Source organism: Frieseomelitta varia, unplaced genomic scaffold, assembly GCF_011392965.1.
Source record: "Frieseomelitta varia isolate USP_RPSP 00005682 unplaced genomic scaffold, Fvar_1.2 scaffold_191, whole genome shotgun sequence".
NCBI classification, from domain to species: domain Eukaryota; kingdom Metazoa; phylum Arthropoda; class Insecta; order Hymenoptera; family Apidae; genus Frieseomelitta; species Frieseomelitta varia.
In genome coordinates, this window is record NW_025109650.1 from 215679 (window position 1) to 238670 (window position 22992).

The 22992-nt window shown below is 36.3% G+C and overlaps 1 protein-coding gene across 2 annotated transcripts in view; it reads right to left on the reverse strand.

The window, feature by feature from the left end:
* Positions 1–22992, reverse strand: part of LOC122539115 (sestrin-1) — a 233758-nt gene that overhangs the window by 14555 nt on the left and 196211 nt on the right. For both annotated transcript variants that reach the window (XM_043673766.1, XM_043673765.1), the window contains exon 7: positions 693–863. In XM_043673766.1, the coding sequence (XP_043529701.1) occupies positions 693–863 (171 nt within the window). The remainder of the gene's footprint in view (positions 1–692; positions 864–22992) is intronic.

The following is a 22992-nucleotide window of genomic DNA, read 5'->3' on the forward strand; positions in this document are numbered from 1 at the left end:
CCAACGTTAATCTCATTAGTATTGGTTCATATAATGACGAGTTTTTCCACGCGTAATCGGTAAGGATCTCGCATTTGAAACATTTCTTCCCGCGTTTTCTCTACATTTCTCATTATTAACATACAGTCTTTGATACTCAATACATTATCCTCTTTGAATCACTAATAAGTAGATTAAGTGAGTTATTAATTACTTAAATTATCAGTAATTAGATACTAGTAGTATGGACAATAAACTAAAACGCTTGATCCTACTAAACATTATTCATGTAGAAATATTTAGTATTTTCCTTGAACTCGAAAAAAAAGTCGTTCGAAATTGCTGCTGCGCTAAAAAGACTTCAATGCAACTATTCTCTTCTCTTAATATACAAAACTGAAGACTTGTGCAAAGAAAAGAAAAAATAAACTCTACTCTCCAAATTTAATTTCATTCTTTTGCAAGAAAAAATTGTAATGAAACAACGGATGACTTAACCTTCGCTATCTACCAGCGTTTCTAAATTAATAGACATCGCGATCGTCTCTCCCTGAGGAAAATGGTGTTCCAGAGGAGATCCAGACGTTTACGAGAGGAATTTTCTCCTCTTTCACCCCTCTCTGTGTTAGCCAGATGACGTTATCGCCAAAGAAAAAAGGAGTCGCCGCTATTACGGCGAATTAGATAAAGAGAAAGAGCGGCGATGCACTCACCATAATGGCGATGAGATGCCTATAGTCGTAAGGAAGCGGTCCGTCACCCCGCAGGATGAAATGTTGGGTACGGAGGAAGTGCTCCAAGTACGAAGGATGCGAGGCCATCACCCTTGAGACATGGTCCAGCCTGTTATTCTGGAGGAACGCGTCCATCAACAGAATATGAGTCTGTAAGAAATGAAAAAAAAAATGGAAACAGTTAGTAAGATTTGATTAAACAGAAAAATGCGAGAGATTGATTAAAATTGTCAATTTTTTTTATATATAAATACATTATTTCGCACTTTTATGGATTAGAAAGTATTTGTATTTATGAGTGATTGTCCTTAACCTAGATATGAATTTTCTACCATATTTCCTTCAAATACATAGTTAAACTCTATTAAAACTGTTAAAAGCATTACTGAGTATTACCAGCTGATTAATCTAAAAATTTGATTGTCAATTTTGAAGAATAGCACAAACATGTATTGCAAAAATAATGTAAAATAATAATGTATTGTGAAAATAATGTTTATAATATTAATATTATAACATATTACATAAAAATATAAAATATAATAACGTAATAATATCATAAAAATATAATAAAATTATGTTTCATTCATGCTCCGAAAAGAAGCTTCAACTTTGTCTAATATTTTGAAAATAAATCTCTCCTTCGTGAAAGCAATGCTTATGAAAAACTAAAACTCGAAATTCTGCGACACGTTGCTCTTACTGTCAACCCGCTACTCCGCTGTTTTTTCTCGAATCATTTGATCAATATTAACAAACTATACGTAGCTTTTAAATATTTGGTCTTAGCGTCTAATACAATTATACTTCGAAGCAGTGAACAAAATGTTGCCAGAAAGAAACGCGAATAACGATATGTGGAATTCGTTTAATCACGCTGTACACACATATGTATATATGTGTTGCGCACGTGATGATTTATCGTGGAAATTGGCGCGACGTAACGTATGCAAATGGCATAATCGCGTTAATGACATAATCGTGTTTACCGCGGGATTTGGAACAGGAAAATTGGGTCACTCGGAAGCAAATCTCGAAATCGAGCGGTCGACTTTCATCATCCCGAACGTGGCACGCACGTCAGAGTCTTCGCGTCTGATATCACTTGCACTCGCGTGAACGTGTTTAACGTGTCAATGTCACATATACGTGTGTCGGTGTACTCGTATTGACACCATCGTACACGGCAGAAAAAAACCACGAAACCGATAGACGTTAATAAAATTCGTTTCTCGAAACGCAGACGCAGCCTCTAAACATAGATCTTACGCATCGAGGTCGCTCTTTGGAACAACACCCTTTCGCTCTGAAGGGGCAACTCTTCTTTCTTCTACCTGGCCGCCAGTGAATTACGAGCCGGTGTTCTCCCTCGTTTAGTCGAAAGTCAGAGCTCTTAACGACTGATGGAAGTTCACGCCGGTATTTTCGATGTTCAACCATTTTCACTGGGCAACTGACTGCGGACCATAACGAGTGACCAAACCAGTATACAATAATTTGTCGCTTTCTTTTTGAACACGTCGGTGTGATATCACCGGATAGAAATTATTGAAAAGTAATAAATAAATTTATTGCTTTGCCTGGGTTGTACTTGAATATATATTTGAAATATATATTTTAGGAAATATTGCAAAAAATTCTTAACGTGCGTGGCAAGAAGTTAACTAGTACTACTGTTGGTTATCATAAGAAGAGGGTGAGATATCAGAATCGCTGATTTAAGTGAAATTTTTAACGGGATTCATTGTAATTGATATAACACATAAGTTTTCATTGTATGAATTATTATATTTTGATATCCATTGATTCTAACTAAATAGGCTGAGATATTTAATTTAATAGATGTCAAAAATCTCACTGTTGTGAGTTGGTTTCAATATTTTGTTCGACAAAAGTTGACGAAAACAAATTTTTATAATTTTTATAAAACAAGGTACTCGATATTTCTTTCATATATCCATGATATGAAGCTATTTAGATTTCTCAATGAATTTTTACCAACTTCAATTTTATATTGCACTTTGCCAATGCTTCTCTGCAAAAATTAACAATAATTCTGATTGTATGATAATGCCTCTTGCTCGACCACCGAATGTTTTTCAAGTTCCACTGATCAGGATGTCCAAGTCCACGTCCTTTATCGATTGTTTTTCACCAGGAGGGAACCGGAGAGAAAAACAGTCGGCATTCAGACACGATCGCCGGTTGTACGAGCGCGATATATTAATGCGAACAGTTACCGACCTTGTCGTGGGTCGACGACCCGCGCCTGTACAAATTAAACGGGAAAGACATTTCACCGGGGATAGGCGAGCTTTCGCCACGCGAGGAATATCAATTTCGACGATGTGGCGTCGATCGATCGCGCAGGATCGACGAAGGATCGACTAGAAGATCGCTAGGCGTGTAGTGTCGAACAGACTGCGTATTTTTCATACTTTATCTTCGATATAACTGAAGAAATGGCGACTAATTTCGCGAGTATTCGTTTAATGTAAAATACGAAACACGACTACCAAATTCTATCACAATTCTCGTGGCTTTCGAGATTTTCAAAAGCCGAAATTCCTTTTAGGAATCATTCGGAATTATACCAAGTACAATGTCACGAATAATTGTTTATATAAAATACTAAATATTAATACTGAATCCTATCAAAATCCTCGTGACTTTCAGAAACTCTCAAGAATCATACTCGAATCTGTATTTAAAGGTACATATGTACATGAAGTGTCTCATCAGTAGCTACGTGAATGTATTCAAAAGCTATGTAAAAGATTATTTTAAATTTCGGATGTCTTGATGAGCAATTCATAAAATAAATATATGATTCTAATATAATATTAATATAATATTAAATATTATAATAATATAACATAAATATAATATTGTCCTATATGATATTAAATAATACTAACGACTGTCAAATCCTGCCATAACTCTCAAGACTTCCAAGACGATCGAGACTAGATTTAAGATTCTCAGAACTCGAAAGAATTCTCGAGAATCGTACTCAAAACGATTCGAATTTTGTCATCAAACGTATAATAAAGATTCGAAGTTACTTGAAATGTCTTATTGTAAGGTTTTATCACTAGCTACGCCTGCTCAAAAGTAGATAACCATGGGTTTCGAATGTCTTGACTATCAAATATTACAATTCTCGTGATTCTCAAGATTTCCAAAACGAACAAGATCGTCAGAATTCACAAGAAGAATCGTACTGGAAACGATTCGAATTTTGTCGTCGAATATACGATACAGATTCGAAGCTGAATTACACTGGAGTGTTGGAAAACCTCTTTCTTTCGCACGATCGAAAATATCAAAGGAACAGACCGTGACGAAACCTTACGCGCAAAAGCGTGCGCGAGCAACGTTAATGCTGTCAGTGGAAAAATATCGCGGACACGCGCCGATGCCTCTGCGTTTGAAACAGCTTGAACAGTTTTCAAAATAAGACGAAGGTGACGCGTGATAATCGGCGTTGATTCGCCAGTTCGTAACTTATCCGTTACATTTGGATTATCATCGATAATTATCTGGCAAGGCTGATATCTAGAGGCAGATTCCTGTGAAAACAACAAGAGTTATTTGTTCTGTTCTACGAAATGGCGGGAAAAGTGTCTAAGGTATAAAGTACGAAATTAATATCGTTCGTTAATGATAACAATCTTGGAAGAACTTGAGGACTTGTTCAATTATGAAGTACGCACAGTTGAATGTTTATAATTCGAAAATCTCTGTAAGACGAACATTTCCTTCATTCACTTTCGAGGTATAAACTTGCATTGACTCGTTATAATTATAAATTATATAAATTATGACTCGCCATAATTATAAATTATATAACTACATAACTTATAATTATATAACTATAAATTAATTTAGAAAATTTCAGATACTTTTTTGTTTATTATTTCCTTAACCTCTTGCGCTGGAATGACGTGGCACGCACGTCGAGAATTTTTTTGTTCCAAAATTGTAATATTTTCTCGGTTTTAAGTATATCCAAGTAAAACAAAATAGGCAAAGTAAATAATAGATTTGTTAAGTCACTTCTCAATAATTTTTATCCGGTGATATACCGACGAGTTCAAAAAGAAAGCAACGAGTTATTGTATAAGGGTTTGGTCACTCGTTATGGTCCGCAAATAGTTGCCAGCGCAAGTGGTTAATAACGTATTGTTAAAAAAATGTCTGTAATAATTATCAGTCTCAGATTTGTATTTGGAGTAAATTGATAATTTTTTTCCTCTACGGGTAAATATAAGAAATTCTGATTATACATTTGAATTATTTGTTACGTAAAAAATAATCTTGCCATACATATTTAATAATCTGTTTAAGCCCCACTGCTTCAATTCTATTAACGAAAATACAATAGTGCACAAATATCCGCAATCTATAATAGTGATGATAATAATCTTGCTATTTGTATATCTTCCTACGTATATTCGTTATATCGTTATTATTATTATTATGACATTTGGTAATTTACTTAGATTACATTTCTTTAATTCCATTAATGAAAACAGATATACTCCTTAAATAATAGTCCTTCTTGTTGCAATAAAACTCTGCCAAATGTATACGAAATGTTGTTTAACAAGTTCATGCTATTTATTAAACAATTCCATTACGAAAACTCGCTGTATACTAGTATTCAGTACTATTCTGCATCGCACTACGCAGTTCGCCTTATCAAATGAATTTTTACTTCTGCAACCGTGCGATATTAATAAGCAACCGATAGAAATCGAACAGTTTGCAACGTTGTTGCGCTAGCAAATTCCAGTAGAACAAACCAGTCTGGCTAAAAACAGCCAGTCTATGGAAATGAAGAAAAAAAAATACGACAGTTGAGTTTGTTAAGCGTTTGCGACGGTAATGACAGAGAACAGGATGAAAAGAGCTTAATCATTGCGACTTGACTTTTGACTAAACGATTCGATTTTGAATCGAAAACGAAACGCTGATTGTCGGCTTTTATTTCCACCGATTTTCGAACGAATTAGGAGCAGAAATTCTCCTAAAAATTCTCGATAATTGTGACAGAAACTTACAGATACCCCGTCACTTTGTCAAATTCTCTCTCGATATCGAAACTTCGGAGTAAATAACGTCTGCCAGCGAAAAGATCGACGACGCAGATAAAATCAAGTGGTTTCAACGTGGCTGAAGCCTGTCTGCCGTTGATAAATCTTCGTCAAAGATTACTTCGCGATTCGAATCGCACGGTGGAAGCGTCGACTCGACTTCGACGAAAATTAGAAGGCTGCTCGTTTCTCTCGATTTGTCAGAGAATTTGATGTAACTGCATTTGTGACATTTGTGTGAAATTTACGGGAATATGATGTCTCTTGGATGCGTTGAATATTTAACGTGAAGTTGACGAGTGCATAAGAGACAAAGTTGATCGGTTCGGATTCCAAGAGACTCGCTTGTTGAATTAGAGATAATTTGTGATGGTAATGTGTGAGTTCATCTTGGAATTTGTAATTTTTATGATATATAAAATTGATGAGAATAAGATCTTGTTGAGACGTTAAATATCGGGTTTGAACAGGCAACTGCATAAAAACATGAAGTTAATCAGTTTCAACTCTAAAAAGAAAAAAAAACTCGCTTATTGAATTACAGACAACTTGTAATCTTTATTAATACGTTATTAATACGTTGATTGACTTCACAAATTGAAATATATTTCATCTCTGTAATTTATCTTGAAATTTTGAACTGTCGATGCTCCCTTCTTACGAAAATAGAATTTTCTTTTTAAAGATGTTGCGTAGTTATTTAATCTTAATTGTCTCGTTATTTGTAAAATATAATTTAAAATTCGGTCAAAATATTTTTAAAAACGGACATGACTGTGTCTTTTCTTGGCCAAAAGATACGAACACTTAAACGAATCATAAATAACTTTCAATAAAAAAATTGTACAAATTTTCAATCTCAAAACTATAAAGAGAAAATTCTAAAAATTCGCGTCGTTATATCTTCCCTTTGGGTCTCTCAATTTTATGACTTTTTTCCAAGAAACTTAACAAATTTATAATTCTTGCTTGGTCCTTGACGATTTAATTTTAGAGGAACTCGTGGTTTCCTACTTTACTTCGAGATCTCCATCAAATAAAAATAAGGCTTGAATTTAACATTTTCTCGGCGGAATTTTTGAAATGACGATTGCGTGTAATTATTTACTAGAACTGTTATCATCATAGAAGTTTTATAAATAATCGTTATATAATTCTGTTATTTTAGCAATCGAACCAACCAACATGACTCATCTCAGACTTTCGTTTTTTTTACAAAGGCACGAATATTCTTTCGTCAAAATTAATATTAATTCCCGTTTGTATAAATCCATTTATTTCGATAATCATTTAAATCACAATGGTTGTTCTAGCGTTAACATGTACTCTCATTCGTTTCTTTATATTAAAACTAAAACCACCAAAGTGATCGAAATGGCCGATTTATAATTTCTGTCAGATATATTTTATAGACGTAACAACACTGTATCTTCAAAGATTTAAATAATTTTTTCTAAAATATATAAATGAACGCTCATATACATCGTATTATTATAAACTTTCTCTACTCTTTTGACTTGGACTGTTGTCACTGATGGAAATTTTATGTTTTAATCATCGGTGGTTAAATCATACTTCTGCCAAGTACATATGCCCGTGCCGTGCGTCAAGTGTTAGGAAACTTTAGGACAGTGAGATAAATCGTGAGATGAGGAAGAATTCAGCCCCCGTTAGCTCACGTTCGTTCGATCGTGAAACGAAGAGAGACAACACACTCACTCGCAAGACATTCTCCCGTGAGAATCGAAGGTGATCAGCTGCTGGCCAATTAAAAATAGCCGCACGCGTCATCAACGCGCAAACGTGTATTACTCAATTAACCCGTACGCGAGATTTGGCAAGATCTTCGCGGATTGTCCCGGCGAAGCCCTCGAAAGCTGCAGCCAGCGCGTACAACGCGCCACGAGGAGGAGAGAGGCCCTTTTGCTGCTCTCTTCCGCTGAACTCTTTTTCTTTTGGCAAGAAGCCCCTGGCATCGAGCCCACGCCAGTAGCTGCCTGAGACTTGCTGGCGAGCTCCCTTCGATCGTGTGTGTGTGTGTGTGTGTGTGTATTTCTCCGACGTGTTCTCCTTTCTCTTTCTTTTTCTTCTTGCTCTTCGTCTTTTTTGCTCTTCTTTGCGCTACCGCCTCGCGCCACTCGACCCCCCGAGGCTTCAAATCGTATGGAATTTTCCTTTCGACATGAAGGGATCTCTCCGCGGTTCGTTTTCGACTCGTGGCTCTCAAAACAAACGATCACTTCCCTTTTCGCCGATATTCTTGGCCCCGATTTCTCGCGAACGTAAACGACGTTTGGTTTCGTTTCACGATTCTTTTCGAGGGACTTTGGGACTACGCGTGTGTGTTTTTTAATCGTATGTCGATTCGAATAGAGAACTGCTCGAAATTGTGAATGTTTGCGTATGCCACGAAAATGTAGGAACTGTACAAGGTATTTAGAAAATATTCAGAATTCTATTTCTTTCAATATTCATCAGCTAAAACCTGCTGATGAATATTCACGTCTGTAAACACGTAACTACATCGTCTACTATTAATATATTCGGACATCACATTTTCATTTCGTATCATCAATGTTGTTCATTTGTATTACTGTTATTGAATTAATTTCTTACGAATTTCCAAATATTTATACATCAAGCAACTCTATAAAATGAACGCAACTTGCCCGTTATCCCATCTTTCATTCAAGTTCAAACCTCGCGAATTAAAATTTATATTTATATCTCTAGCAACGAGAAATGTTTCAATATATTAATCGATCGAACAAGATAATTTACAAAACTACAAATACAGCAATTGTTTGAACAAGTGACTACAATTTGTTCAAATTAAAATAATTATTTTCTCCCCTAGATAATTATTTGAGTTTTAAAGATTCAGAAGACACACAGTTCTAGAAAAAAAAAAAAAAAGAAAAATGAAAGAAAGAAAGAGCACAATGAATTCCGAAACACTTCAAGGATCCATTAAACATCGGCCGCAATCAGCTACTATCTCGAAACTTTCTAAAATTCTGACCCAACGCGGCCACTGTTGTGTCCCTACTTGAACATCAGCTGTGACACGAGCGATTCTCGACCTGTTTTTCTAGAGATACCACAACTCGAAGCTGACTAATGGCACTCTGAGACCTTATCTGAAACCTAAATGCAACCTCCGCTACGACTGGCCGACCCTTAACGACCGTTGTGTCACGTATTCATCGTTTCTACTTCATAAAATAATATCTCCTTCGCTGAATACGTACGAAGAAGACGTACGTTCGCTCGATCGCGTTGACAATCGGAACGAAAGTTCGTTAGACGCGCCGCGTAAATGGGCAGGGTCGAACGAGCAGCATAAATAGCGATGCGGTGATCGACGAGCGTATAGCGAGATCTCTAATTATAATCGCGAGAGAGACCGGTCTTGTTTCCGTGGCTCGAGGGAAACGCAACGAGAGGAAGTCCGCGACGGTGTCGATAGGCGATGCGTGCAGAGTAAAGGAAACTGAATGTAGAATAAACGAGATTAGGCGATAATATTGAAGAAAATATAGTGATAATATTGTAGATAACGTAGCAGTGAAGATAGTTGGTGGTCGGCTCCGTGGGAGGGAGGAGAGCGAGATTTCGAATTTTTGGAGACACATGTTAGCCATTTGTTGCGAAGGGTCGTAGGTTTGCTGAGAGTCGTAGTGGTTTGAGTACAAATTTTTGTGAAAGCGTAATATAACAGCAGAATAGTTTTTAGTTAGTTTGCCTTTGAATATAGTATATTTATAGTATATATAGTAAATAATATAGTATATGGTAATTTTGACAAATATTGTGAAAGCATAATATAAGAGCAGAATAGTTTTCAGTTAGTTTACCTTTGAATATAGTATATATAGTAGATAATATAGTATATGGTAATTTTGACAAATATTGTGAAAGCGTAATATAACAGCAGAATAGTTTTTAGTTAGTTTGCCTTCGAATATAGTACATTTTAAAAATATAAAATATATGTTAAATATATTTTGAATATAGTATATTTTAAAAGATACGGAAAAGTTACTCAATTGCAGAAAACAGGACGAGAGCAATTAATATGAATAAATGTAGTTTATAATTTGAGAGAAAAAATAAGTATAAATAGATTTCTTTCTTGACGAATATAAAGATACATATATTGAAACTTTTTGGAAAAAGAACAGAAGCTTCGAAATATGTAATTGAATAGAAAAGATAAATATATGTAATTGAATAGATAAGATAAATTCATCTATTACATAAAATAAAACGAAAAAATATGTACGATTAAACAGATCTTAATAACAATCATTAGTACTCTTTAAAAAGAAAAAAATATCTAACAGAAGGTATTATACGTATAATTTTACGTTTCAAGGTTTCGTATAAATTCAATAATTGGAAAGACATGTATCTGACACAAAAATAATCTACATAATCTGGTCGAGAAATTTAACAAAAAAAATCCAATCGAAACTCAAGGATGAACATGCTTCGCTTCTGACTTAAACGAAACTCCCCCGTATCTAAATCCAAATCTAACCTAGATCTAACCTTTCTTCAAAAGCCTAATCCGAAAGTCAAACTCTATAATAAAGATGACCAACGACTGCTTCCTTGACAAGCTTGTGGACTTTCTCCGCAGAGAAGTTTCCATCGTCGCCGAGAGAGCAGCGTTTGAGCGTTTGAACAACGACGATAAATCGTGTCGCGATGTAGCAACTCGGGAGGGATTAACAAAATGAACAGTGGGATTACGCGCGAATCTCGACGTTCCCACGGACACGCATAATGGAACGATTCCCGCCGAGAAACGATAAAATTAACGCCAAGTTACGAAACGCCAAGTCGAGCATCGAACTGGCCGGCCTTATCTGTTCGCGACGTTGCTTGAAAAACGTCGGGGGCTTTACTATTTGGAGTTCAACCAGTGAATCTGGCGAATGGAGACTCACCTCGCAGAAATCGATCGTGTATATTTGTTACGATACATGTTTCCTGAAAAAAATCGTCAAAAAAAATTATATTGTAAGATAAAAGTAAAATTATAATAGTGTGTGAAAAATGTTATACTGCGTGTGTAAAGATATGTGTTGCAATATAAATCTGTAAAGATGTACCTCCTATACTATATGATGGGGAAAAGAAAGTTTAAGAGACAAGCGGTAGAAAAATGTAATATATCTATAGATTTTGTTCGAAGATTGTTACAACGAATAAATTTGAAATATAATTTGACAGAGTAACAAGTATAAATTAATATCAAAAAAATAAGTACGATAAAATTTGATAAATTGTTTGAACTGTCATATTTTTCTGCGACGTACTTAGATTCCATTTCTTTATTCAATTTATTCAGTGTGAATTTGCATAATTGTCCTCTCTGTTTCATTAACAGAAGAATATTCAATGAATATTCAAACGATATCGTTCAGATAATTGATGTACAAAATTAAGATATAATTAAAAAAATATGGTATAATTAAAACGTGAGACACCAGATATCGTTCAGATAATTGATGTACAAAATTAAGATATAATTAAAAAAATATAGTATAATTAAAACGAGAGACACCAGATATGTAATTCATAATTGAAGAATAAAGAAGTTTACATTAATAAAATTATATTGAAAGAAAATCTACTATCTAAACAGATAATCTGTTGATATTTTGATAACTGATATTCTGTTTGTACGATTACCGATAGTAAAGAAAAAATATTCAATATAAAATCTATCGATTGTACTTTAATTAACTTCAAGTCTACCTTGTAAATATCTTTTAATTACCATTGTCCCAAATATGTAATTTCATGGTGTGCATCGACTTCGAGCAATTAAGTCAACATCCCGCTCTAAATTCGCGGCGAATTGCGCATTAACATAAACGAGCGAAACTTACGGATAGTTACGTTCACGATCAAACTAAATAGATTAATCCCCATTGTCGTCGAGTTTAGACTACTCGGACAAACGTTTGCCGTGCACTATGCACCCAAGGCAAACAACGTAATTGGAAAAAGCTCTCTCCAACTCTATCATCAGGCTTGTATTTATGCAGCTCTCTGAAACCGCAACAAACTATAATAGCCAATAACTTGGAGGATGATCCAATAATTCTCCGCAATTTTTATCACAATGTGTGATTGGACAATGATCGTGTTTCCGCGAATCTTTCGATCGGATAATTTACTTACAATAGCACTCTACGCTAGTGTACAATTTATAAAAATAAATTACTTACACAATTAAATGCACACCTTATACTGTAAAAAATAAATTACTTTATACACACCTCTCTAACGGAATAGTTTTGAATTGTTGCTTGAATTGAAGGCAATAACTTAGAGAAACTGATAATTGTGAATATCGTGATAAATTCTAAAGGGATAATTGCAAATTTTTCTACGTCAGAACTTATGAAATTGATCAACAATGCATAACACAAGTAACGTTGTGTGTGTGTTTTTTTTTACTTACTTTATATTTTTATATTATATTTTATTCATAGAATTATTTACCACCAATGTCCACATGTTTATAATAAACTAAACCACACCACCACTACAGAAAATCCAGAACTGTCCAGTTTCAAACAAATTCTACAGCCGCGTTACGAACAACAATCAATAACCATCCTCCTCGCATAATTCAACGTGTCAACATTTATCAACGACACCGCGTTTCTTTCCTCTCCCCGTAACAATAACCGAAGCGTGCGCGATTATGCGTAACTCGTATTTTATCGCTCGGTTCGAACGCACGGTTCTTCGCAACCGAACGAACACAGATGGAACATGTTATTTTTCTCGTCAAATAATCGCGCGATAAAAGCGTAAAAAAAAAAAAGAAAAAAAAGAAAAAATTGAAAAAGAAAAACGACCGAGATAAACGCTAGTTAAATTCATTTAACTAGCGAGCTTTTTAATCGCTAGTTAATTCCGCTCGTCAGAGAACCGAGCTCCGAATATTGAATTAGAGCGATTAGAGCGTCACGGTTCGCCAATCCGATCCAAGGAGATTATTAGGAGCGCGGTATCGGGTAAACGCGCGTGTGCGCCGGCTGTTTTAGTTTATTAGCGAAACGCAGCAGCAAACAACACAAAGAAACAAAGGGCCCCCATTAGCACGCGTCGTTTTGCACGGGTCGTCTGCACAGTTCGTTGCTGCTTTGTGCGCGCGTCCGGCAATTGATTCTGTTCCGAATACCGCCAGGATTCCGTTAGAGGGAACAGAAACCACGTTCCGGCGAATAGATATTGTTTCCACGCTTGCATTATTCATCCATTTCGATTTTCCATCCACGGTAACGAACAACAAACCGTCCCTGGAACGGTCGCTCTTCTAAAACGGTCGGCGACTCCGCGAAAAATTATAGTTGAGAATCGGTAGCGGGTGAACGCCGTGAGACGCCATCGCGATTTTATGGTCGCTCCACTACGGTGGTAGAAAATGGAATTGCACGCGGTGAACGCATTTGTTCGAACAGACTTGACCGTTTAATTCTCTCGTTTATCTTTGTTAACCTCTTGCGCTGGAATGGCAAATTTTTTGTCCCAAGATTGCAACATTTTCTCAGTTTTAAGTATAACCGACACTCAAGTATAACCCAGGCGAAACAAATGATAAATTTCTTACTTCTCAATAATTTCTATCCAGTGATATATATATCATACCGACGAGTTCGAAAAGAAAGCGAGAAATTATTGTATTACGGTCCGGTCACTCGTTACGGTCCGCAATCAGTTGCCAGCGCAAGTGGTTGAAACATGCAAACATTGCTCGCGTTATTTATTTTTTCTCAGTGTATAATAGTTGTTTCCTTCTTGAAATTTTCGACAGACGAAACGTGAAACTTTGTAGCTACCGAAATAAATTATCGTGGCGCCGAAGAAAATAAAACTGAACATCTCAGCACAGATGAGAAAAAATTCCATTTATTCCGTCGTCGATGAAGGAATTCCCAACTTCAAGCGCCTATTCATCTTTTCGTTGTGTTAATCTGATACCAAGAGATAAATAAAATTGGAGAAGCGAAACTTGAAAATTAATTTAACAGGATATTCAGCGATGAAAAAAAGGGAGACACGATAGTTCGTACCTTTTCGACAGATGATTCTATATTTACGACAGAGGACGTGTAGACCTCTGGTTCTATATTTTCGATAAAGGACGTGCAGACTTCTGGCTCTATATTTTCATTGCGTCATCGAGATAATAAGCTTGTTGACTAATTGTTCGCCAACTTTGATTTTCAGAATAGTACCTTGGAACGTCGAACCGAATTCCACGTGTAAGCCAAAACATATTAGTCATCGTGATAGTATGGTCAAACATCACCCGAGTGATCCGTAAAAATTGGAAGAAACGATTTTCCACTGATTGTGTGTACCGATCGTATTTTGCAAAATGATAACGATTCTTAGTTATATTAGATTGAACAATAAGTTCAGTCATATTTTTTTAAAAGAAGTGTCAAAAATCATTATTTTTATATAATACATATATATATATATATATATATATATATATATATATATATATATATTTCTATCACATTTTTTTAAACAAAATTAATTAATTTTTTCTTTTCATCTAATCGTTCCAGAGATTTTATCCTTGTACCGAAAAATTCCAACCCGTACATTTTCGCATTTCCAATTACATTCTTCGAATTATTTCGCTTCTATCCACTTTACACGAGAATTTTCTTTGAATACCGAACAGTTTATTACTTCAATATTTGAGCGTTTAAATCTGTTTAAACATTAAGAAATAATTGTTCTACTAAATATTCATAATGATGATTCCTTCTCTAATGCTATCGTTAAACGATGCAATTACGAACAATATATAATGCCTACTAATTATTCTGTATCGCTTCTTGCCACCGATACAAACAAACTTATTATAATAATCTCCATATTCTCCACATGTAGCAAACGAAACTTGTTACATAAATTAGCATCTGTTGACTAAAGTCCACGTCTAGAGAGTTCCAAAGTGCAAAAATCCACAGAGTGCATTAAATATTGAAAAATTCCACAAAACGTCAACAATATAAGTGACTAATGACAAACAAATTTCTTTAATGGTGTTAAGAGAAATACGAATCTGCAGAATTGCAATTTGAATTAAACATCTTGAAAAAAGGTGGGATACTGAATATACATATAACTATTCTATAGTAATTAGAAAAATGGTCACGACACGTATTAGAAAAACATCGTCGCGGAATCTCACCTCTATAAAATAATTTCACAATTTATGTGAAAAAAATGAAGTTAGAAAACTGACGTAAGCGACAGACGAGGATTAAACATCTGATCCGTTTCTCAGTCCGTCTAAAATTAAAATCTTCACCCATGTGTACGTCCACGTCTGTGCAACTTAAAACAGCCCGAAAAAAATTTAAAAACGATCGAGACGAACGTGTTTCCGGGATGCTGTGCTCCAAAGCCACGAGCAGATTCGAAAAGAATTGCGTCATTAGAAACAGATGTCGAACAGGAGAACGATTTGGAAACGAGCTACGAAGAAGCTCGTAAACTTCGCTGTGGCGTGGACAGGAATGGAATTTAAGTTCTCCTCGAGCCACGAGCGGGAAGAACGTCCGAGAAAAAGAAAAAAAAAAAAAGAAAAGAGAAAGAAAGAAAAAAAGAGAAAGAAAAATTCGACCTAATTTTGTGCTTGATGACTGTTCCGCTCTCACTGAGTCAGTGATACCGTTTGATGTCGGATGTTGGTTGAGTGTATGGGTGCACGAGCTGGATAAATTAGCAGCGATATTCTTGGGGAAGTCGAGTCCGACAAACATTTCAGTCTCTCCTTCTCTTGGCTTCCGTTCCTCGCTATCTCACGATATTCGTCCCAGAAATAATGCACGAACCGAGAAGAAAAAAGGAAAAAAGAATGAGTTGGAGAATTGGAGGATCTGGCCACAAACAAAGAATGCGTAAACACGCCAATATCGTATTGAAGATACTCGCGTGTCTGATTACTGACGGATATTTCTCCTTTGGGAACTTCACGCTGGGCGAGGTACTTTTGATGCTAGAAGTTTCAGAGTGATCCATTCTTTTTTTTTTTTTATGTTGCTGTTGTTGAAGCTTAAATCTTCGTATTAGAAAAACCAAAATAATTTTTACTATCTTTTTATTTATGTGCCAATGCAAACTTCTCGTTGAAGCTTTCAGCATCTTAATAGAACTGATTTTTTAAAATATTGTATTCATATTCTTGTGATTATGTTATCCTTTGATCAGATAGACTGTAGAATATCTGCTAATGTAATGATTCTTCGACATAATTATTTTTTGTGTGGAACTAATAGATATTCTAATCTATTAAATAATACATATATGATCCAATCTAAGGAAAAAAAAAATGGATTGGACTTTCGTACGTCCTCAGCACGTTCACCTATTAAAAAATCATTAACATCAGATTATGTGATCCTCGACATATCAAACAAATATGATACATTTTTCCCCATCACTAACATAACAGAGTTACTATATTTATTCAATATACATATTATATATTTATATTATTACTGCGTTACTTAATAATTAATTTATAATTGCAAATATGGTAAAAATATTTTACTTAATAATTAATTTATAATTGCAAATATAGTAAAAATATTTCTACCATTACTTAATATTTTTGTTATTCAATAAACTTCAGTGTGTCGTAACATTCGTTTACTCTCTTCGAATCTCATTTTATTATTAAAATTATTCGTGGGATACTCCAACACTTTGTTAAATCAAATCCACAGAGGTTTAAGCAAGTCCACATGGTTTTGAGCGACAGTGTCTGGAGAAACGACACTGCCGCTGGTGTGCACGCCACTCATGCGTGGGAGTGATACCCACGGAATAATATGGCACAAGGTTTCTTATAATCGACTTCTCCCGTATATTACTCCGACACTCTGGTCTCGGAGCCGTTTGTTTGTCGTTCGATCGGTTTTCTTTCTTTCGTTCGCATTGCCGCGCTCGCTTCCACCAAACGCCGACAGGCCATAACCATAACGACGAACGGAGGTAGTCGCCTTGAGGCTTCATTTTTCCGATTATTCCATCGTGACCCTCGTGTTTTACATTCCTTTCGGCACGTTGATCGAGTAGGTTCGCTGAACCAGAGGTCGTACGATTTTTTTTCAACGCTCTGGATGCTCAAAATAGCAAAAAGTATATATATATATATATATATATATGCCTTTTGATATGTTCAATGTATTATAATATTTATTCATTCGTATATTTTTTACTGTACTGTAACACGTTATTCTCTCTGAAATTATACTTTACATCCCAGACTGTTAAAAGGGTTCTATTCCGATTGCAAAAATGGGAAATGAATTGATTTATTGCAAATTTCAGTGTTAATTCCTTAAATAACGATTTTGCTTTCAATCTTCTTTGATATAAAATCAATTCGTTGTTCTTAGACATAAAATATTGATACCTTATATCTGCATTTATATCAATTTAGAGAAATTTAAATTTCGTCTCTTTTCCTTTAAAAATCGAAACTATAATTCATACCACGAGTGTGATTCTGAGACAAAGGGTTAATGATATACAAAATTCTTATTCGCCACGATCGCGCCTCTCGTGCCATTGACTCTTTGAGTTGAAATTTCCAATTTTAATTCAATGGCCGACCCACGTCGAGTTGATAAATAAAAATAAATTTACCTTTGCAAGCAAAGTGAAATTACGAACTGTAAAAATTACATGAAAATATATAACAATAAAAATCGTCGCAACGAAAATAAATTTAACAACATGTTTAACGTCGTTTCAACCAATTTTTATCATTCCAGCACCAACGTGACAATTCACCCTCGAAACTGTTTGAAAAGAGAAAAAAAAAAAAAAAAGAAAAAAATCGTTCGCCAAGGTTCGCGGCTCTTCGCCGATGGATTTAACGATCGTTGACCCGTGAAATAAACCCGGGAGAACGAGAAAATAACTTTATCGCGGGCACAGGAGTTAATACGTCAATTATCAGAGCGGCTCGTAAACCGGGGAATTAGGGTAGAGCGTTGAAAGAGGCTGCACGTTTTACGACCTGTACGTGACTAAATAGACGTGAAACGCCAGCCAGCCCGAAGGAACGGCATGGAATAATATCGTGACGCACCGCCACCCACCTACCCACACGAGCCAGCGTTAATCGCAATCGTTTACAGAGATACGGCTTAATTAACATCGGCGATTAACGCTGCACCGTTGTGCCATTCCGTGTGCGACAAACAACTGCTGAACACGCTGCCTTGTTTTCACGATTCTCACGATTCTCTCTGCACGAGTCGTTTGCTCGTTGTTTGCTCTTCTGTCGCCGGATGCTCGGCAACGTGTTATATTAAAACGAAACAAAGCAACCGGAGCTCTGGCTATTCCGGTCGATTTCATTGAGTGCTCTCTCAGTTGCTTCTCGCGTGAATTTCTCAATGTTCTTAACGGCCCAGGTGCTTATAGCCGGATCTGATAGAGAATAATTGGGTTCACTCTTATTGTGAACATCGGATTAAAATCGAAAATTCAAATTGGCTATCTGATTAACTTATTTCTTATATTTATTGAAAGTCTTTTTTTGTTTTTCGTTTTCTCAATACTCTGCGCCGTGTTCTCAATTTATTAGATTATTAGAAATATCAAATTCAAGCAATGCTTATGAATATCTTTATTGTTGAAACGAAGCTTTTAGCGCTATGATTATATTTAGACCACTCCACATTCGTAAGAAATCGTATACATATTTTAGATAATGTGAAAAGCATAAACCAGTTTCGTTAAATTTGACAAAATTATAGGATAAACATATCGAGTGGGAAAGATAGCGACGAAGAAAATACACTGACAATGAGCGAAAACCTTGGAGCGTGATAACGTAAATTGATCGAGAAAAATTGCAAATGAAACGTCGGCCTTCGACAAATCAATGCGAAGAAAGTGTACTGCGAACAATATCATTCAGTCTTTCGTTGTAACGCAATGATCCCGGAGCACGATCGTAAGAAGGTAACATTAATTTAACAATTATACAACACAAAATACATACACAAAAAGGAAATGTATATATATATATGTGTGTGTGTGTGTGTGTGTGTGTGTGTGTGTGTGTGTGTGTGTGTATAGGCAATGATAATAAATATGATAATAAATATGGTAAATGTTTACGATTTATATGCAAAGAACACGCAATAAAATACAATAACGTTGTATGTATACGCACGTAAACAAAAGATATGTTTATAAAATTGCACATTTTTTAAACAAACTCCTCTCCTCCCTATATTACAAACATTATTAGATAACATCCTGTACCAAAAAGTTAGGTGCAAAGCAAGTATAATAAAAATTCAACTATCGGTCAAAAAGTGACTCGGCTATTCCGAGGATTAAAAAGCAAAGCGCTACGCGTGTAACGCCGGTAGGAACGCGCGTGTGTTAAAAGTGAGTTCAAACAAAGATTGCAAGGCAATCGGGAGGCTAAATTTTGTAGCCGTCTGAACCTTGTGCTTATCTCTGCACAAACGGAACGCACAAGGCGCGCTCTGTCGGTCCGCTTGTACACGCTTGGCGTGCGCCGCGCCTTATCACGCGCTAAGAATTCGCAAACGCGTGAAACAGAACCGGCTATTCCGCGTGTTGAAAGAACTACGGCGGCAAAACACTTGGTCGTTTCTTTTTCAAAATCTTCGGGAACTGGTTCTCGCCTCGGGCTCTTTTGTCTCCTCGATCCTCCGAGAATTCTCCGAGAGTTAAACGCGCACTCCTTCATCTTCGACCGACGGAATTTAACCCTTTGCACTCGACTGTCATCGTACTTAAATTCTAGCCAATAGCTACGGACTTCCTCCTTTTATAATTTGTTTAACGAACGTATACATTTGGTGTTGTACGACGCGACGTGTAACACAGTGCAATATCAGTACAGACGCCTAGTGAAAGTTATAATCACGACGCGAACAGAACAAAAAAAAAAAAAAAAGAAAAAAAATTTCAGAAGAAGAAATTTCTCCAGACAATTCACATAAACTGGACTTCTTATTGCTTCTTACGAAAATTTGAAAAAAAATGGCGGAGGATTTTCCAGAGATCATCAACTCTTGTATATTATACTTGTTTTAGCAAACCTGCAATGCACGTTGACGATTGCTTTAAATTGTATATCAGAAAATTTTTATAATTTTTATAAATTTTTTAAAATACCATTTAATTTTAATTATTTTCAATGCTGCATCATTCCATTTAGAGCTTCGTAAATAAATTACTGGTAAACGATACAAAACAAGCTTGTCGAGGGCAAAGAATTAAAAGGGAGAGAAGGGTGTTTCTCTTTTTTTCCATTCGATTTTTATTGGCTCAGCCTTTTCCTTTATCCTTTAACAAGCACCGACGAGCAACGACGAAAGGGAGGCGAGATTCCGAGCGAAGCGGGACGCAAGGCCGTGATTAAAATCGAGCGTGTCCGCTTATCTTGTTTTCAATAGGATTCGAAGGACGCGCGCGTCGAGCTCTCGCGGCGCAACGCGTGGCCACAGAGGTCTCTTGTATCTCGCGGGGAAAAAAATAAAAATGCCAACGATGCATTTAGAAATAATTGGAGTAATCGTGACTGACTTATTCATCTCCGGCTTTTTGCCGTTACACGGCTTTCTATCGTTGTTTCTCGCGTTCTTGAGAGAAACACGCTGATCTGTCCGACGTTCGATATTCATCCGTTCAATTATCGAGGAATTACGTTGAGAAATTATTTGCGCGAAACGAAAGGAAGCGAAAGCTTATTTTGTTTGTTCTCGTTCGTCTGAAAATTCTTGATGAAATGTTACGTTGATTTAAATTTCCAATGTTGGACACGCCTCCGAAAAGAATTATTCGCGAATTACGTTAAGAAATTACTTGCATACAGATTGTAACAGGTTATAGTTTGGCAAAAGGGTATTCTATCTGTTATTATTCTCACTTGCGCAGCAAAGTTTCTTGTTTATCAATTCCACTCATTTCACCTAAGGCTTCGAAAACATTACACTGAAAATTATACGAATTTGTCTACAAATGCAAATAGTTTATATAATTGGAGTTCACAGGCAGTCAACCTTCCTGTAACACACAGCTTATTCGTTTCATTCGTTGTATCGAGACCATGCAAAGCGAAACTTCGAAGTAATAGAGACCAGGGGGATAGCGTTTCGTGTTATATGAGAGTTGTCCAAGTTTATTAAATCGTGCTATGTGGAAACCCTCGTGTTACAAGAGTGTCACAATTTTTCCACCATGTTGTGTTTTCAGAATGTTGTGTTACAAGAGGGTATTCGACTGTATTAATCCCTCGCGCTGGGTAACTGGTACGCGGACCATAACGAGTGACCGAACCGTATGCAATAATTCGTCGCTTTCTTTTTCTTTTGAACTCGTCGGTAGAAATTATTAAGAAGTAATAAACTTATCATTTGTTTTGCCTAGGTTACATTTAAACGTACCTAAAAACAAACTGAGAAAATATTGTAATTTTGAGATAAAAAAATTCTCGACGTGCGCGGCAGAGGTGTCAGCTTTCCTTCGCGTGATAAGAACTCAGGTTCGATATCAAATGGATTCTATCAATCAACGACAGGTCAAATTGACCAAAATCTAGTTCAAATAAGTACAAGTCAACAAACAGCGTACCAGATCCAGTAATTTAAGATCTAGCGACCGATAACCCCTCGATATTAGGGTACGCGAAATATAAAATGCAACAGAGAGGCGTGAAATTTCAAGTTTGATTGAAACTCATCAAGAGTTGGAAAAACACCTCCTAAATGCAACGACAAAAAACACACGGAAGTGGAAGAGAGATGATAGATAGAGCGAGAGAAAAGAAAGAATTGGATTCGACTTACCGGTGGTTCGAGTCACGCGAACGCGCGGTCTCGCTTGGTCGACGTAGCGATACCGTATCGTCTCGTACCGAGACGAAACGAGTAGCCAAGGTCGTGCATCGCGTAAAATCCGATAATGCTTGTTCCAAACGAACCGCGATCAGGGTCCTCCGATCCCATATCCACGGGACTACGCGTTACAAAATAAAGAGGTGAAGAAAAAGAAGAAGATGACGAGGGAAAAACAAACTCGACTGGAAAATATGAAAACGCGAATGGAACGAGAACGAAAGAGAGAGAGAGAGAGGAAAGAGGGAACGCGGTCTGGGGAACAAAGGAGATTTCGCGAGTTCGATGCTCCTTTCTTATCAACGGACGAGACTGTTGCAGCTAAGCTAGACCGTGGTTTGATTGGTCTGCTCGGTCCCGACGTCATCGTATCGATTGTGAATATGCCACATGATAGCAAACCGTGTCTCCGCCTCTATCGTTTGCTCTTCGCCTCTCTCTCTCTCTCTCTCTCTCTCTCTCTCTCTCTCTCTCTTTCCATCCGTGTCTGGTCGTGTCTGCACCAGTGACTCTCTCGGTGACAAAGAGCAAACACCAGGAAACGATGAGAAACGATGGCTGAAGACTTGTTTTTCTTTTTTCTTTTTTTTTTTTTTTATTTTTCAACTCTCGTTGCATTTTTCAACGAATTATCTCGCGATGCAATATCGTTCGTTCGTCGAACAGAGATATCTCGCGATGCAACGTCATTTACATAGAGTTTCGGTGAGAATTATGTACACACCGCGCGAAGAAGAGGAGCGAAACGACGATCACAGGTTTTGCGCGAATCTCCTCTCATCGTCGTTAGGGAACGAATATAACAGAATCATTTTGAGTAATTAAGACAATTTCTTAATATTTCAGAAATATTTGTTCACGTGAGAGGTATACGTTAAATAATAAACAGAAGTTTTATTTTTCTGGTACAGAGAGTAATAATTCGAAGCACGATGTGATCGAATTTTTAATAAAAGTCTATCCAACAAGTATATACAATAATTTAGAAAGTTCAGCAAAAAGACTGAACACATTGTTACGATCAAAATTCTTTTCTTGAAATTTCAAAATTGTCACTGTCTGCATTTCCCAATTTAAATTTCTCATACTAACGGTGTATTTTCTCTTCTTCTTCACTCTAACTATCGACGAATCAAGTTAACATTAACGAGTAACTGTTGCTGCTCCAAGATCCACGATTCTCACTCGAATCCAATACGTAAAACAATCGACGATATTGCGTTTTAT